This window comes from Triticum aestivum, chromosome 5A, assembly GCF_018294505.1.
Source record: "Triticum aestivum cultivar Chinese Spring chromosome 5A, IWGSC CS RefSeq v2.1, whole genome shotgun sequence".
NCBI classification, from domain to species: Eukaryota; Viridiplantae; Streptophyta; class Magnoliopsida; order Poales; family Poaceae; genus Triticum; species Triticum aestivum.
Window position 1 is genome coordinate 425,837,004 of NC_057806.1, and position 17,836 is coordinate 425,854,839.

The 17,836-nt window shown below is 45.1% G+C and overlaps 1 protein-coding gene across 2 annotated transcripts; it reads left to right on the forward strand.

Moving 5' to 3' along the window:
- The first annotated feature begins 12,423 nt into the window (after positions 1 to 12,423).
- LOC123103752 (protein SCAI) lies at positions 12,424 to 16,908 on the forward strand. Of its 2 annotated transcripts, none has more exons than XM_044525428.1 (9): positions 12,424 to 13,045; positions 13,153 to 13,359; positions 13,451 to 13,666; positions 14,381 to 14,447; positions 14,540 to 14,680; positions 15,075 to 15,166; positions 15,880 to 16,068; positions 16,159 to 16,292; positions 16,407 to 16,908. In XM_044525428.1, the coding sequence occupies exons 1-9, from the start codon at positions 12,443 to 12,445 to the stop codon at positions 16,648 to 16,650; spliced, it is 1,893 nt and encodes a 630-aa protein (XP_044381363.1). In that variant the 5' UTR covers positions 12,424 to 12,442; the 3' UTR covers positions 16,651 to 16,908. The 2 variants fall into 2 exon arrangements, with proteins under 2 accessions (XP_044381363.1, XP_044381362.1); XM_044525427.1 differs by having other exon boundaries at positions 12,428 to 13,045; positions 14,540 to 14,686.
- Positions 16,909 to 17,836: the final 928 nt, after the last annotated feature.

Here is a 17,836-nt window from a genome sequence, read left to right on the forward strand (position 1 = left end):
CTCCGGCGGTGTACCGAGATTGCGATGAATCAAGAGTGACATGTATGAAAAATTATGAACGGTGGCTTTGCCACAAATACGATGTCAACTACATGATCATGCAAAGCAATATGACAATGATGATGCGTGTCATAATAAATGGAATGATGGAAAGTTGCATGGCAATATATCTCGGAATGGCTATGGAAATGCCATAATAGGTAGGTATGGTGGCTATTTTGAGGAAGATATAAGGAGGCTTATGTGTGATAGAGCATATCATATCACGGGGTTTGGATGCACCGGTGAAGTTTGCACCAACTCTCAAGGTGGGAAAGGGCAATGCACGGTACCGAAGAGGCTAGCAATGATGGAAGAGTGAGAGTGCATATAATCCATGGACTCAACATTAGTCATAAAGAACTCACATACTTATTGCAAAAATCTACAAGTCATCAAAACCAAGCATTACGCGCATGCTCCTAGGGGGATAGATTGGTAGGAAAAGACCATCGCTCATCCCTGACCGCCACTCATAAGGAAATCAATCAAAGAACGCCCCATGCTTCAAATTTGTCACATAACGTTTACCATACGTGCATGATACGGGACTTTCCAACTTCAACACAAGTATTCATCAATTTCACAATTACTCAACTAGCACACCTCTAATATTACCACCTTTATATCTCAAAACCATCTATCAAGCATCCAACTTCTCTTAGCATTTAAAAATTATAACCAAAGTGAATTACCATGCTATTCTAAAGGACTCTTAAAATGATATAAGTGAAGCATGAGAGATCAATTATTTCTATAAAATAGAACCACCGCTGTGCTCTAAAAGATATAAGCAAAGCACTAGAGCAAAAATTATCCAACTCAAAAGATATAAGTGAAGCACATGGAGTATTCTAATAAATTCCAATTCATGTCTGTCTCTCCCAAAAGGTGTGTACAACAAGGATAATTGTGGTAAACTAAAAATAAAAGACTCAAATCATACAAGACGCTCCAAGCAAAACACATATCATGTGACGAATAAAAATATAGCTCCAAGTAAAGTTACCGATGGACGAAGACGAAAGAGGGGATGCCTTCCGGGGCATCCCCAAGCTTAGGTTTTTGGTTGTCCTTGGATTTTACCTTGGGGTGCCTCGGGCATCCCAAAGCTTAGGCTCTTGCCACTCCTTGTTCCATAATCCATCAAATCTTTACCCAAAACTTGAAAACTTCACAACACAAAACTTAAAAGAAAATCTTCGTGAGCTCCCTTAGTAAAAGAAAACAAATCACCACTTAAAGGTACTGTAATGAACTCATTATTTATTTATATTGGTATTAAACCTACTGCATTCCAACTTTTCTATGGTCCATAAACTCTATTACTAACCATAGATTCATCAAAATAAGCAAACAACACACGAAAAACAGAATCTATCAAAAACAGAACAGTCTGTAGTAATATGTAGGTTTCGAATACTTCTGAAACCCCAAAAATTCTAAAATAAATTTCTGAACATGAGGAATTTATCTATTAATCATCTACAAAAAGAATTAACTAAATATCACTCTCCAGTAAAAAATGACAGCAAATCTCGTGAGCGCTAAAGTTTCTGTTTTTTACATCAAGATCAAAAAGACTTTCCCCAAGTCTTCCCAACGATTCTACTTGGCACAAACACTACTTAAATACAAAAAACACAACCAAAACAGAGGCTGGATAAATTATTTATTACTAAACAGGAATAAAAATAAAATTGGGTTGCCTCCCAACAGGCGTTATCATTTAACGCCCCTAGCTAGGCATAAAAACAAGGATAGATCTAGGTATTGCCATGATAATGATAAGGTAAATCGCGAAAGCTTATCTCATACTCCCTCAAGAAGGCTCGTGGCTCTGAGAGGGAACATGTCACCTCCATGTGTGAAACGACATACGTACACTGGCTTCTTCCGCCTTAATTTTTTTACACAGTCAGATTAGACCAAATAGAAGTACCGTGCTAAATTTTGGAATTATTACAGGTTCGTTTGGCCTTTTATATACATTAATTGAGTTTCTGGGCATTTAATGTGCATAATTCAAATTTGAACTACAAGCACAGGCTCCAGTGCATCAAAGTTGTTTGAAAAATCACATGCGTGTCCTTGCATGAATTTCTAAGTCCCATGCAAGAGATGGGACTGAAATTCAAACATGTGGGCGTCGTGGCTCGGCTGAAAAGATTGAGAAACTTGGTTTTCTAATTCCTGTAGTTCCAAAACACGCCTGAAAATCATGAAACTTGGCATGGTCTCATGACATGACACCAACATGTTGTGGTAATTTTTTTGGCCGAATTGGGATAAGCTTTGGTGTAAACTTCTTGCAAACTGGAGCTTCCTTCAAGAAGGCTCGTGGTTTCGAGAGGGAACATGTCACCTCCGTGTGCGAAACGACATACATACACTGCCTTCTCCTGACTTGATTTTTTTACACAGCCAGATTAGACCAAATAGAAGTACCGTGCTAAATTTTGGAATTATTCCGGGTTCATTTGGCCTTTTTATAAATTAATTGAGTTTCTGGGCATTTAATATGCATAATTCAAATTTGAACTACAAGCACATGCTCTAGTGCACCAAAGTTGTTTGGAAAATCACATGTGTGCCCTTGGGTGAATTTCTAGGTCCCATGCAAGAGATGGGAGTGAAATTCAAACATCTGGGCATCGTGGCTGTGCCGAAAAGATTGAGAAACTTGGTTCTTTAATTTCTGTAATTCCAAAACACGCCTGAAAATCATGAAACTTGGCATAGTGTCATGACATGGCACGAACATGCTGCGGTAATTTTTTTGGCCGAATTGGGACAAGCTTTTGTGTAGGCTTATTGCAAACCGGAGCTTCCCTCAAGAAGGCTTGTGGTTCTGAGAGGGAACATGTCACCTCCGTGTGCGAAACGACATATGTACACTGCCTTATCCCGCCTTAATTTTTTACACAGCCAGATTAGACCAAATAGAAGTATTGTGCTAAATTTTGGAATTTTCCGAGTTTGTTTGGCCTTTTTTATACATTAATTGAGTTTCTGGGCATTCAATGTGCATAATTAAAATTTGAACTACAAGCACATGCTCAAGTGCACCAAAGTTGTTTGAAAAATCACATGTGCATCCTTAGGTGAATTTCTAGGTCCCATGCAAGAGATGGGAGTGAAATTCAAACATCTAGACGTCGTGGCTCGGCCGGAAAGATTGAGAAACTTGGTTTTTTAATTCCTGTAATTCCAAAACACGCCTGAAAATCATGAAACTTGGCATGGTCTCATGACATGGCACCAACATGTTGTGGTAATTTTTCTGTCCGATTTGCGAAGGCGCACACGTTAACAATCAACAAAGTTATTTTGGAACAAGTGTTGTCACGTTACAAATCAGAAACACAAGTATTATTAAAACCGTGGGCGTTCGACTTACCAATTACGTGTGGCCACGCGTCCCTTTTTTATTGGCTAGGAGGTGCCGTGCGGGGTAGCTATTTGAGTACGGGAGGCGTGCGATCAGACCCCTGCGTGTGCTCATCGGGAGGAGAGCCCTTTGACCGCTACCCACCGCACACCTCCCTCCCAACGTCTTAATGGCGCTCGAGCACCTGTTCTACGGCGTGGTGGCACATGTCTCACTGGACTGAGATTTAAAAGAGAAAAATGAAAATCTGAAAAGAAAGTTTTGCACGGATCTTGATGTAAGATCTGACGGACCTATATAGCATCGACTGTGACTTATAGCAAGTATAATGAATATAAGGATGATGACATTGGATAATAATTGTCTTACATATTTATAAACATAATTAAAAAAAGCCACATGCGACAACGCTCGATATACACAAGGGAAAAAGAAGAAGGAAGACAATGATTTGGCTCACTGATCTCTACTTTCTTGATGCGTTGCTGCAGGCCGCGGGAACTAGTCTCCGCGGCGGGCGACGACGAGCTCTTTCTTGTCCTCAAGCTGCTGGTTGAGAGCATCCACGGATTCCTCCACCAGCCTTCTGCACTCAATGCGCAGCATGGCATTCTCGTCCATAAGTTTCTCGACGATGACGCGGTCCTCTTCAACAAGGCAGTGGTCTGCTCCTGCTACTCCGCACTTCTGACGATCTTCGCCCTCAACAGGTCGCGCTCGGCCCGGAGCTTCGCATTGCTCTCATTTAGTTGCCGGATGACGTCAGTAGACTGTTCAAGCGAGGCTTTCAGGTCATCCTGCAACCTCGCCCACCTGGAGATCTGATCCATCTACCTAAGGACGAGGGCACGCATGCTCCTATAAGAGTCGTCGCCTGCCCGCGAAACATTTTCCCAAGCCGCCGTGGCACGGGAGGACATCTCTGCTGCATTCGTGGCACGGCAGGACATCTCTTCTGCTTCCGCAGCGCGGCCGGACCAGTCTGCTGCATCGACGCCGCGGCGGGTCCTCCGTGCTGCTTCGGCGACATGGCGGGACCTCTCTGCTGCTACGGTCGTGAGGCGGGACATGTTGGCTGCTTTCGCGGCAAGGCGGGACATCTCTCGTGCTTCCGCTTCCAGGCTCGCCTCTCCCTGATGGCAATCTCTCGACCCAGAACTCACGCTGGCCATGGCGGACGCAAGGGAACAATGATGAATGACTTGTTTGTTTTTGACTTTTTGTGGATGAGGAGTTGAGGAGGAATGTGCAGTCATCTTGGAGTAGTAGTATTTATAACCAAGTAGTAATACCCTCCTAAGTGGGAAACCGTTTAGGTTTTGATCGGTGTGAACAGGTTTGCAATTTGGAATGTGACGGGATGCATGCTCAAAATTTACTGACGGTTATAAGTGCGGCACTATTCCCGGAAGGCGTAACGTGGGCACGTACGCCTTCTCGGCCACGTACATGGTGTTTGCACCACAGGGTGCACCGCAAAATAGGCAATGTCAGCACCATCGCACACGGTTCTTTTAATTAGAATGTGTGTGTCCGTCTATCGCACACACGTTGATCTATCTAACTATTTTAGTTTGTTGTGGCTAATCGCAAACAGTTCATCCATGTGAAGTGTATGCCATCAATTGCAGACACTTTGATATGGCTGGCCCGTTTTTGTTCTGTTGCCTAATCGCAAAAAGTTAATCCTTCTGAAGCATATGCCCTCAATCACACACACCTTGATCCGACTGATCATTTCTTTTGTGTTGCCTAATCACGAACAGTTCATCCGAGTGAACCGTATACTATGTATCACGCACGCCTTCATCTGGCTGCCCATTTCTTTTGTTCCTCCTCATCGCAAACAGTTAATTGAACTGAACCATATGCCCTTCATCGCACACGCAACTAAAACCTGAACAGTGTTTGATGCATCTGTCATCGCAAATATTTTATACATTTCTGACGGTTTTCATACAACACCGTTTGCGATTATTGCATCGCACACAGTTTCTTGAAGGGTCTCTGATCATAGTGTCACGTTAGCAGCATCATGCAGTAGTGTCAATAAGTCCCATGGGCTTATTGAGGACACGGGAAGCATGAGAGTTTGTAGCATAACCAACAAATATGCCCTCATGAGCTCTAGCCTCAAATTTAGACAAACGAACACCTTTCTTAAGAATGAAACATTTACACCCAAACATCCGGAAGTACTTGAGGTTGGGCTTGTTACCGGTGAGTATCTCATATGGAGTCTTGTTCAAGCCTTTGCGGAGGTAGAGCCGATTGGACGCATGACACGCGGTGTTGATGCATGGCTTCGGCCCAAAATTTGTATGGAGACTTGAACTCCGCCATCATGGTCCTTGCCGCATCCATCAACGTCCGATTCCTCCTCTCTGCTACACCATTTTGTTGAGGGGTGTAAGGTGCAGAATATTGATGCTTGATCCCATCATCACTAAGAAACTCATCCAAGGTGTAGTTCTTGAACTCGATGCCGTGGCGACTTCTTATCATCAAGATCTTTGCATTGTGTTGACGTTGAGCTTCATTTGCAAAGTTGATGACGGTTTGTTGGGTCTCACTCTTCCTCTTGAAGAAATATACCCAAGTGTATCTTGAATAATCATCCACAATCACCAAGCAATTGACTTTCTACCCCCAAGACTACCAAAGGATGGAGGTCCAAAGAGATCCAAGTGAAGAAGCTCCAAGGGCCTATTCGAGTATATGATAGTAGTAGGAGGGTGAGCCTTCTCATGTAGCTTTCCTTCAATACAAGCACTGCAAGCACGATCTTTTGGCAAAGCTAACATTTGTTAGTCCATGGACATGGTCCCCCTTGAGAAGACTTTGCAAAGATCTCATATTGACATGGGCTAAACGGCGATGCCAAAGCCATCCCACATCAACTTTAGCCATTAGGCATGTCGCGGTCTTAGTGGGTTGCTCCAAAAAGTTAATCACATAAAGACCGTTCTCGACATGCCCAACAAAGGCTACTTTAAGAGTCTTGCTCCACAAGAGGGCCATGGTATCAATATCAAAGAAAGTGGCAAAGCCCATGAGTGCGAGTTGACGAACGGAAAGTAAATTGTATGCAAGGGACTCAACAAGCATGACTTTCTTGATCGTGAGATCATGAGAAATGACAACCTTGCCAAGACCCAATACCTTAGAAGACGAGGCATCACCCCACTCGACATTGGTGGGCATAGATGAAATCTTATGCACATCCACCACCAAGTCCTTGCTTCTGGTCATATGATTTGTGGCTCCACTATCGAGCAACCATGATCCCCCACTGGAAGCAAACACCTACAAGAGATCAATGCTTGGTTTTAGGTACCCATTTTGTAATGGGTCCTTTGATGTTAGTAACAAGGGTCTTAGGAACCCAAATAGACCATTCAATGCACTCATTAGGATAACCAACAAATTTAGCATAAGCATGCCCATCACTAGCACGGCACAACACATAAGAAGGGTTAAAGTCGCTGACTTTGTTGGAAGGAGTGGCATTGCCCTTCTTGATACCACCGTCCTTCTCATTGTTCTTCTTCTCCTTAGAAGCACCCTCTCCCTCCTTCACAAAAGTTTGCTTGAGAGGAGGAGGTCACTTGGCCTTGTCATTCTTCTTCTTGTTCTTGGACTTGGGTGCAAACCCAATTCCCGCCTTGGCCACAACTTCCTTTTGATTGCTCAAAAGGTCGTTGAGGTTCTTCTCACCTTGTATGCAAGACACAAGGCCTTTCTCAAGTTGCTCCTTCAACTTAGCATTTTCCTCCACAAGATGCACATGCTCACAACACGGGTTAGTAGCATTTGCATTATCAATTAACACCATATGAGGAAAAGTGGCTTTTTCCTTGGTTAGCTTCACATGGAGTTGATCATGAGACTCTTTGAGGTTATCATGAGCACCCTTCAAGGCCTTGTGAGCCTTGTCAAGTATATCAAACTCCTCCTTGAGTCTAGCAAGATCAACCCCAAGTTTGGCCTTCTCGGAATTGAGCACATGAGATACAACAAGAGCATGATCAAGATCTTTCTTTAATTTAGCATGCTCATCGTTGTGTGTCTCCTCAAGAGCCAAATGATGAACACACTCCTCCTCAAGCGCATTAGAGAGATCCGATATCTCATCGGCATAGTCATGACTATGCCCTTTCATCTTAGAGATGGTGTCTTCGTGAGCCTCGATCAGGTCATTGGCTTCACCAAGTTGTTCCAAGAGAGCAACAAAGTGCTTCTTGGATTTACCCTTGAGCTTACTCATAAAGGACTCAAATTCATTTTCTTCCTCATTGGACCCCTCACTTTCATCAATGCAATCCGTCAAAGAAGGATTAGAAGTGATGGTGGTTTTGATGTTGGGGGTTACCTTGTTGGTGGCTTTGGCCATGAGGCACTTGGTGGTGATGTTCTCGTTGGGTGAGTCGAAGAGGGACACCCAGGAGTTGTTGCAATGGCAATGGAGGCCATGGAAACTGTTTCACCGTCTTCATCATCATCATCATCATCATCCTCATTGTACCCTTCTTGTTCCACCAACCCCTTGGGAGGAGTCTTCTTGGTGAAGTTATTCTTGTTGGGGAAGGACTTGGCCTTGTCTTTTCGGATAAGCTTGCCACCATTGTCTTCCCTCTCTCATATGGGCACTCCGCAACAAAGTGGCTCACATTGCTACAATTATAGCAAGTCCTCACACGTTGCTTGCCCTTGGTGCCACTTGAGTTGTTCTTGTTGAAGTTGGGCCTTGAGTTCTTCTTGCTCCAAAATTGCCTTGAAGCGAGAGCCATGTGCTCATGATAAGCATATTTTGTATCTTCGGGGTTACTCTCCTCTTATTCCTCTTCATCCTCTTCTTACACACTAGCCTTGGCCTTCAAGGCAAGGTTGGGCTTCTTAGTGTGTTGGGAACGCAACACTGCATTGTTGGCGGTCTTGTCTAAGATCCTCATTGCCACAAACTCATCCAACACTTCACTTGCGGACAAGGTGTGGAAGTCCGGCCTTTAATGGATGACGAAGGACATGGCCTTATGGTAAGGCATCATGGCCTTGAGAAACTTGCGCTTGATCCAATTGTCATCCTATCCTTACTCCCATGATCTCGGAGTGAGACCGCGAGAGTAGTTAATCTCCGATAAAGCTCACGCGGTTCTTCCTCTTCATTCATTGCAAACTCATCGGCTTCATCTTGAACCACTTCATAGTTGGAGCGTTGAATGCTTGTGCTTCCCTTGTAAATGAAAACAACATGTTGCCATGCTTCCTTGGCCATGGTGAAAGGTCGGAGATGCACAATATCTTCGGGAGGGATGGTCTCTTGGAGAATGCAAAGAGCGGACTCGTTGAATTGATGACCCGAGGCTTCTCTAGGAGTGAAGTTGCTTGGGTCATGCGGGTAGAAACCTTGGTCAATAATTCTCCAAAGGTTAGTAGAACTATGATTCAAATGATGTTTAAAGCGATAGACCCACGAGGCAAAATCCTCATTTTTCACAAGCTTAGGAGCAGGACCAACATGATTCAAATGAGTGGAAGGAACCGGTCCTCCATAAGTAAGTGGAGGTTCAACATGGGAAAAGATGCCATTTCCACTTCTACCACTAGATAAAGGAACATTGTCACTAGTAGCTTCCCCCTTGTCGGAGTTAGCATCCGTCATCTTGTTAGTGGGACCGACCATTTCCAATGGTGCGGTGGATAATTTAAGACCATCAAGAAAATTCTTAAGCATGCCTTTGACCTCGGCCGTCATGGAGGTTTTCAATGTGTCCAAGGCCACATTGAACTCTTGACGAGAGATCGAGGTCCCCCCATCGGCCGTAGATGAGGACGAAATTACACCGGGGTGCTCCTCCCCACCGTCTACGGTGTCAACCATACTCTTTGGACGTCAAAGTCCTTAATAAAGAGACGAGGCTCTGATACCAATTGAAAGGGTCGATATAGTTGACTAGAGGGGGGAGTGGGTGAATAGGCAACTAACAATTTTTAGCTTTTCTTTACCAATTTAAACTTTGCATCAAAGTAGTTGTCTAGATATGCAACTAGGTGAGCAACCTATATGATGCAACAACAACAAGCACACAAGAAAGCAAGAGGTACAACACAATATAAGCTTGCACACTTAAAGGTAAGAGATAACAAAGACTGGAGCCGGAGGAGACGATGATGTGTTACCGAAGTTCCTTCCCTTTGAGGGGAAGTACATCTTCGTTGGAGCGGTGTGAAGGGACAATGCTCCCCAAGAAGCCACTAGGGCCACCGTATTCTTCTCACACCCTTACACAATGCAAGATGCCGTGATTCCACTATTGGTGCCCTTGGAGGCGGCGACTGAACCTTTACAAACAAGGTTGGGGCAATCTCCACAACTTAATTAGAGGCTCCCAATGACACCACGAAGCTTCACCACAATAGAATATGGCTCCGCGGTGACCTCAACCACCTAGGGTGCTCAAACACCCAAGAGTAACAAGATTCGCAAGGGATTAGTGAGGGGAATCAAATTTCTCTTGGTGGAAGTTTAGATCGGGGCCTTCTCAACCAATCCCTAGAAAATCAACAAGTTTGACTGACTAGGGAGAGAGATCAGGCGAAAATGAAGCTTTGAGCAACAATGGAGCTTTGGGGAAGGAAGAGATAGTCTACTTCGGAAGAAGAACCCCCTTATATAGTGAGAGGACAAAACCAACCGTTACCCACCTACTTAGCCCGCGAGATGTGGTACTACCGCATATCCAAGTGGTACTACCGCACGGGCTCGCGATACTACCGCTGGGAGGTGCGGTACTACCGCTCGCGCGGCAGAAGCCAGGTGAGGCTCTATTGATCAAGGCAACGAGCGGGAGAACCACCAGAGCGGTACTACCGTGCGCCCGTGCGGTATTACTGCAAGTCAGAGCTCATCCTAGGCTGGGAAGGCACGGACTAATAAAATTACATCCATGGCTACCTCTGCTGAGTTTTGGTCAATGCAAAAATCTGGCACGGTACTACAACTCACAGGGAGCGGTACTACCGCGTAGGGTGTGGAAGTAAAAAAATACTTCCGCCGCTACATGCGCTCACGCCACGGTGCTGGGTCAGAGGCCACGGTACTACTGCATGCTAGGAGCGGTACTACCGCACCTGCAGTACTACCGCTACCTGGGGCGGTACTACCGTGGCCAGCTGCGATACTACTGCTCCCTTGAGCAGTACTACCGCATGTCGCAGACCAGTAGCACTAGGATGCCTTCATCTTCGCAGCGACAAGGGGAACAACCGATGCTCCAAAGAAGCAAGGAAGATGGTGCAAAGGAATAGATGTGTACGTGATGATTCCACCCTAACCTTTTCGAAGGAGACCCCCTCTTAATAGTACGACTTTCCTGCGACTCAAATCCACCGAAAAGAACCATAGAGAAACGCCGTCTTCGATAGGCTCTAAGGGGCACTGAATCGTCTTGTGCCTAGACATGAGATATCTGAAACGCTCAATGCACACGATTAGTCCGCAAATGCATTGTCATCAATTACCAAAACCACTTAGGGAGAAATATGCCCTTACAAATGAAACTACGCTCATGGCGCGCTATAGATGGATGGATGAGAATGAAGACTTCGGCACCCCATGACATTAATTGTAAAAAAATGTATGAATGTGTTTGTAAGGTCCTGTGAATCTTAATATTTGAACTTAGAAAAAATCTGAAGGAAAAAGTAACTAGTTTTTATTAGACAAAAGATAGTAGCTAGCGCGTAGAAAGCCAACAGAAGCAAAAAAAAGTTAGGGAAACATAAGCAAAGTTATTACTGCACACACAAAAGGGGAACTGAATCCTCTAACGTGAAGGAGAGCAGTCAGGTAAGCTATAGTGCCCTAACTTCCCTCCTCCACATTCATATGATTACTCAAATGATAATGTCCATACGTGTGACACTTATTAACACGCCCACACGCATTTGATGCCGTTCGATCCATTTGCACGAATTTTGAAGCAATTGTCATCTGGGCGGAGAGTCACGTAAGCACCCATCATCGTGTGGGCGCTATCACTTAGTGCCACACGTGTGGGCGCTCCTCGCTCGAACGACACACAGGACGCTCGCCCGAACGTGTGGGCGAAACTGCTCTTTCGCCCACACGACGCTCACACGGTGATAGACGACAATTACTAGTGTGCATATGTGGCAACTAGTTAATTACACATGGCGACTATGTTTGACCATATATGACAACTATGGTTTGACCACACGTGACACCTAGTTAATCACACGCGGTAACTATGGTTTGGTCACACATGACAACTATTGCTATTTAGACATGGAAACTATAGTTAACCCGAACGAAAACAAAAAAAACGCAATAGAGAAGTTGCCATGCTTTACACTAAAGTTGCCATCCTGGGGTAACTAAAGTTGCCATCCCGGGTAACTAAAGTTCTCATAAAAAATTATCAGGGCGAAATTGCTTCGTGCCACACGTGTAGGGTGAGCGTGAGTTGTTGTTGTTGGTTCGACATGTGGCATGAAGTAGCTGCACCCGTATGTGTAGGCGGTTCTAATATTCGCCCACACAGAGTCGTGTTGGTTGTTTCCTGGGTACGACAACACGACTCCTGTGGTCGGGTGTCCATTGTACCACACGTGTGACAGTTATCGGCGTCCTATGATTAAGGTTAAAATGTCTTGAATTAATTTATAAATTTCAAATCTACTATATACATTTACAAAAATCACATACAAACAAAATTATGGTGCAATAAAATTAATTTTAGATTTATTTCTATCAACAGCAACTCCGTAGAGTACCTGCTACAGTTCATCCATACAATGTTTTTTTCTGAAAAATTGATCTGTTTGCTACAGTAACCCTGACTTTTCTTCTCTACTTTAGAGTAGTTTTTTTTATACAAAGTTTTACAGTGTTGTCTCACGTGCGCTAGGTCGGCCATATCAGCGTTTGGGCCTGGGCCGGGCTCCAAGCTAACGGAACAGAACGGAACGGAGAAAGGAAAGAAGACGGCGATGACTCCAGTCTCCAGCACAACTGTCCAAGGCAACTCCGGGGGAGGGGAACGAAACGCATCCGGCGGAGCTACCATGGCGTCGTCGCCGCAGCAAGGCCAAGGCCAGGCCCAAGGCGGCGGCGGCGGCGGCGTCTGCCCGGCGGAGCAGTTCTGGTCGCTGCTGGACAAGGCGGACCGGCGGTTCGCCCGGGTGCGGGACCTGCCCCTCTTCGGCCGCCAGGAGCCCGCGGAGTACGGCAAGGCCTTCCGCATCTACACCCAGCTTTGGCGCATGCAGCAGGAGCACCGCCACCGCCTCCTCGACGCCGGCCTCCGCCGCTGGCAGGTCGGCGAGATCGCCGCCCGCATCGCCCACCTCTACTACTCCCAGTACCAGCGCGCCTCCGACACCGCCCTCCTCTCCGAGGCCTTCGTCTTCTACCACGCCGTCCTCGACCGCGCCTACTTCCTCGACGACCACCTCGGGGCCTCCACCAAGCACCTGCGCTTCCTCGCCAGGTTCCTCCTCGTCGCGCTTATCCTCTCCCGCCGCGCGCAGACTGTGCCCCGCCTCGCCGGCCAAATCCGGTCGCTCCTCGACGAATCCAAGAAGACCCTCCAGGTCCAATTCAATTCTTCTCCTTTTTTCCCCCTCCTCGCTTCCCGATCCCGATGCAATTGCCTTGCTCTTCATTCACTGGCTCGAATTAAGAAGATGAAATGTTGCAGGAAGCTGATTACAGGGAGTGGAAGCATGTCGTGCAAGAAATCACGAGGTTTCTAAAGGCTGACTCGCCCTTCATGAACAAGAGACCTCTCAGGTACAGCTATGCATTCGATCCTCCCCCGGAAACTCTTCCGACCATCCCACCTACAGTCAAAAAGCGCGGTCTGCTCTTAAGCGATGCCATCCTGTGCAGCTACTATCATAACGAGGTAATGCTTCCTCGGTTTCTCGCAGTCAGATGCATCGTGCGCTCTTTAATTTTTACTAGCGGAACATCATGTCTCTATGTGTTCCCTTCAGGTCAAATTTACCGACCTCACTCTAGACACATTCAGAATGCTTCAGTGTCTTGAATGGGAACCATGTGGCTCCTTTGCACAAAACAATGGTTACAGCGCCCATGATGAAAGTGGGCAAAATCACCCCAATCTCCTGAAAGATCTGAGAGACGCTGCGTTGCCCCCGAACCCACTGAAAACAGTTCTCTATCGCCCCTCGGTGCCACATTTCCTGAAGGTCAGTTTCTCATTTGGCATCTTGTCAACTCAATGTTTGATTTCCTGAATATACACACTGCTCATTGTTACTCAATGCACTGGTTTGGTCCTAGGAGAAAACCTGTGGACCAAGCTCTTCTAGATGCATTTCAAATTAGGAAGTGGAAGTGTAATGTGTAAATGGCAGCCAGTGTATGTTTCTTGGAATGATCAGAAACGGGCTAGTAGGAGAACTGAAAAAAGTAGGGAATTCTGCAAGATATGTACACGATGCTACTAACTATCTGAATTACATGACGAGGAAGCATGATGATGACTTGATGAGGGAACATAATGCAACTAAACTGATTCTGTTTGTTGATTTGTTCCATTATCGATAATACCATCCTCTCCATTATCCGCCCATAATAACCAACAGTCCTTTACACCCATAGCAGTTAGGAATTCTAACCCGAAATATATTTGAGGCATAATGGTATTATTGATTCCTGGGGTGCTAAGCTATGCAAATGATACAATAGAGAGATGATTGCTGTTGAATAGAATGGCAATGTTTGGTGCATGCCCTCTAGGGCCTCCTCTCATCCGCGCCCTCCTTTTACGGTCAAACATCCAAATTCTTTTTTTCTTTCACTTCACAAGAAAATATAGTTATATGTACTCCTATGTTTGCACCATTTTATCCTAAATGAAATATTTGCCTGGATAAAAAACATTTACAATTGAAATCCAGGTCCTTGCCACCAAATGTGAGGAGCTCCCATTGAATACTATGATGTTGATATACCTTTCGGCTGCAGGTTGGTGCCCTAGGCTTGTAGAACTAAAATGTTATCAGCTGTGTGTTAGGGTGTCATTCTAGTTAGCGTTCAAATATGATAATTTCTTTCAGGCGAGGTGGGATCCTCTGGACTTGGTCCCGATACAAGCGAGAGGGTTGTGAACAGCTTTAGTCAGTTTGACATATCTAATACCAGGGCCGTCACTTCAAAGGAAGATAAAGAACCATGTCTTTGGTTAGGTTGCCGTGAAGGTGAAGGTATTTTTTTTTCTGAGTTCATTCGATTATGTTTGATGTCTCTATGCAGTACTCCCTCCGTTCCTAAATATTTGTCTTTCTAGATATTTCAACAAGTGACTACATACGGAGCAAAATGAGTGAATCTACACTCTAAAATATGTCTATATACATCCGTATGTGGTAGTCCATTTGAAATCTCTAAAAAGACAAATATTTAGGAATGGAGGGAGTACATAACTAGTTTTACAATGCTGAGTTCATGCGATTATATGTTCGATATCACTAATGCGGTGCAGAACTATTTTGATGGCATAGGGTTGTTTGAAGTTGCCTTTATACAGACTTAAGTATGCATATGTGTTCTTCGAAAGAAGTGTATTGTTTCTGATACATGTTTAACATCTAGGCTCAAACTGCATATACCCTTGTGATATGATCCCGTTTACAAGGAGACCTCTCTTTCTGGTGATTGACAGTAACATCAGCTATGCATTTAAGGCAGGTTTGTTTACTCTTTTTTTTTTGCTGCCATATCTATTATTCTGGCTAGTGAATACCTAATATATATTCTTAGTGGAAGTGGAGTATCCATGATTGGTGGATGCTTCATGCGGAATATTGTATTGCTTCCTTGAGATAAAGCAGAGGTTATTATTGGGCCCGCTCATATGCACATAGACAAGCTTATATTGTAATACTCCCTCCGATATATATTAATTGTCACTCACTTAGTACTACTTTAGTACAAAGTTCTACTAAGTGAGCGACAATTAATATGGATCGGAGGGAGTAACATTTTAAAGTTCTGTTCAGATTTGGTGCTTTTCGCAGCATCCTGGCAAGACATGTATTTTATACTTATCCAAATGGCATTCTATGGTTCTTGTTTTCATATTCACAGGGCTTTTGCCCTTGGCTCTTATTGTGGAACAAAGTTCCTGATGCATTTTTTTTGTTTGACATCAAGTTCCTTCTGCATTTTCTTATTCTACAATTCACTTTCCTCCTTTCCTCGTTCTCTTTCTTTTTTGTTTGACGCTCATGTTTGTAATCTTACCCTCTAATCTTAAATGAAAAGGCAGAGCACCTGCCTTTTGCCCGTAAAAAATTCTGCTTCTTTTTTTCTTTTTATTATTATAATGTGATATGCTAGTCCTTTTTGTTCCATCAGTGATTTTGTCAATGCTAATTGTTGTATTTAAGCACTGCAGTCAATTCATGGGGCTGAAAAAGGGGAGACAGCTGCCATGTTACTTTCTCCAAGCTCCCGATCTTGCGCTGTAGGATTCAGTGGGGACTCTACTCGGCAGAGTGGTAGTCAATTTACTATGTTCCTCACAGCTCCAGTGCAAGCTTTCTGCTTTCTGATCGGCAATAATGGGCTGGACATTATTGACAAGGTTTGTGTTTTTATTTTGTGACGAAATTCTTATTTCTGCCAGGCACTACATTTTGCAGTCTGAGAATTGATATGATCTTTTTTTCTGTAGGATTATAACAAAGCCGAGGAGCTACTATCCTTGTCATTGAATGAATGGGCTATGACTTTGGTTGCTTCGTCTTCACTTGACCCTGTCTGGGTTGAAGTTTTAGGCGATCCACTCCTGAGGCGACTGCTTCTCAGGTTACCTAGCTTGTCAATCTGTGATACTACTATTCCCCGCTCCAGTTCCAGTCCTGGGGAACAACAACTCAACCGAAACCTTGGTAGTAAGTTCATTTGGGTTGTTTCTTGCAGGTTTATCTTCTGCCGAGCCACGCTTTCGCTGTTCAAAGCGAGCAACGATAAGGCGGAATGCTTGCCAAGCTGTGTGCCTCCATTGCCGGAATCGGTTGGGGGAGAAAGCATGCTGTCGCAATGTTGTGTGATGCGAGTGGCATCTTTCTTGGGCGCCGCTGACCAATTCTCGTTCGCCGAGGTTACTACATGGCCTGACATTGATGAGCCCACCAGCAGTGGAGGTGTCGACAAAGAGTTATGAGGAGAAGATCCATCGACCGTATCATGGACCCATTTCTCCTCGATGCCGCTCTTGAGATTTCTTCCTCCTGAACTGCTAGTAACAGTTGTTGATTTGTGAGCTCCCGTGGTACAAAGCGAAAGTTATATAGCACAATTCACCCCAGTGTGACATTAGTGAAATTTGACTAGAGAATAAACTCGAGTACTTGATTGATCTTGTAAAATCGAATGGTGAGAGCTGCGACTGAATTTTGACATCGCGAGCAAAATTATCGAATCTGCAAAAGGGGCCAGAAAACGACACGCCAATGCGAACTGCAAGATCTTTGGAATGTCAACTGTCAAACAAAATCAGAGGGAAATTTGGAAAAGCGGCGTACATGTTAAGCCATGAAAGGTAAATGTGATTCAGGTCCGGACCATTTTTTTCATTTTTTGGCTTTGGATTGTCATCAACGCCACGTTCGGGCTCCGGCACTCTTGCCGGAGCTCTCTCGATGACCACGATGTGGAACGAATGGAAGCAGTGGCAATGCGGCCGTGGAATGCGCCCCATCTCCAGCCAGCCATCCTCGAGCATGGCAGCGACTTTGGTTGTCAGTGTTGTTGAGTGCACCGTTGCGGCAGTGTCCAGCGCTGTTGACCTGTAGAACCCTTCAAGAGCAGAATCACGACTGCCCGAGCTCGCAAGACACTTTTCACCTTTTATTACTTCGACGTCTTAGACCGTCTACAGCCGGATACACTGAATCTGGCCCCTCAACCTCATGCGGATGTGTCCGGATACGTCCGCAGGTAGTGATCAGGCACTGCACCCCTCATTTGGCTGCTCCCACATCTGTGTCACTCGTATCCGACCCCTAAATCAACGCTACATAGATGAACACGTTTAATAGCAACAAACAGACTAATTTATCCGATACAAAAGATCATAGTTCATCGCCGGACAAAAGGATCAAAGTTCGTCGTTGGACAGTGCAAATTAATAGTGTCATAGGCCAGAGGGGCTGACCCGGAGCCGCCGCCGCTGACGTCCGAGTCGTCGTGGGAGCAAATTTGGCCCCTTCGTGCAGGCGGTCCTGCTCCTTTGCATGCTGGGCCGCCTTCGCTGTTGCTAAAAACATAGATAACACGGAGAAGGACGAAGGATATCACCATTTCCGCACCAACCCCTTGCCATTGAGGAGTTGCGGTTGCCGGTGCGG

Coding starts and splice junctions, on each gene's coding strand:
- LOC123103752 (XM_044525427.1), top strand. CDS start 12,443: ATGACTCCAGTCTCCAGCACAACTGTCCAAGGCAACTCCGGGGGAGGG. Junction 15,167..15,879: donor ACATCAGCTATGCATTTAAG/GCAGGTTTGTTT, acceptor TAAGCACTGCAG/TCAATTCATGGGGCTGAAAA. Junction 16,293..16,406: donor CTGAGGCGACTGCTTCTCAG/GTTACCTAGCTT, acceptor TGTTTCTTGCAG/GTTTATCTTCTGCCGAGCCA.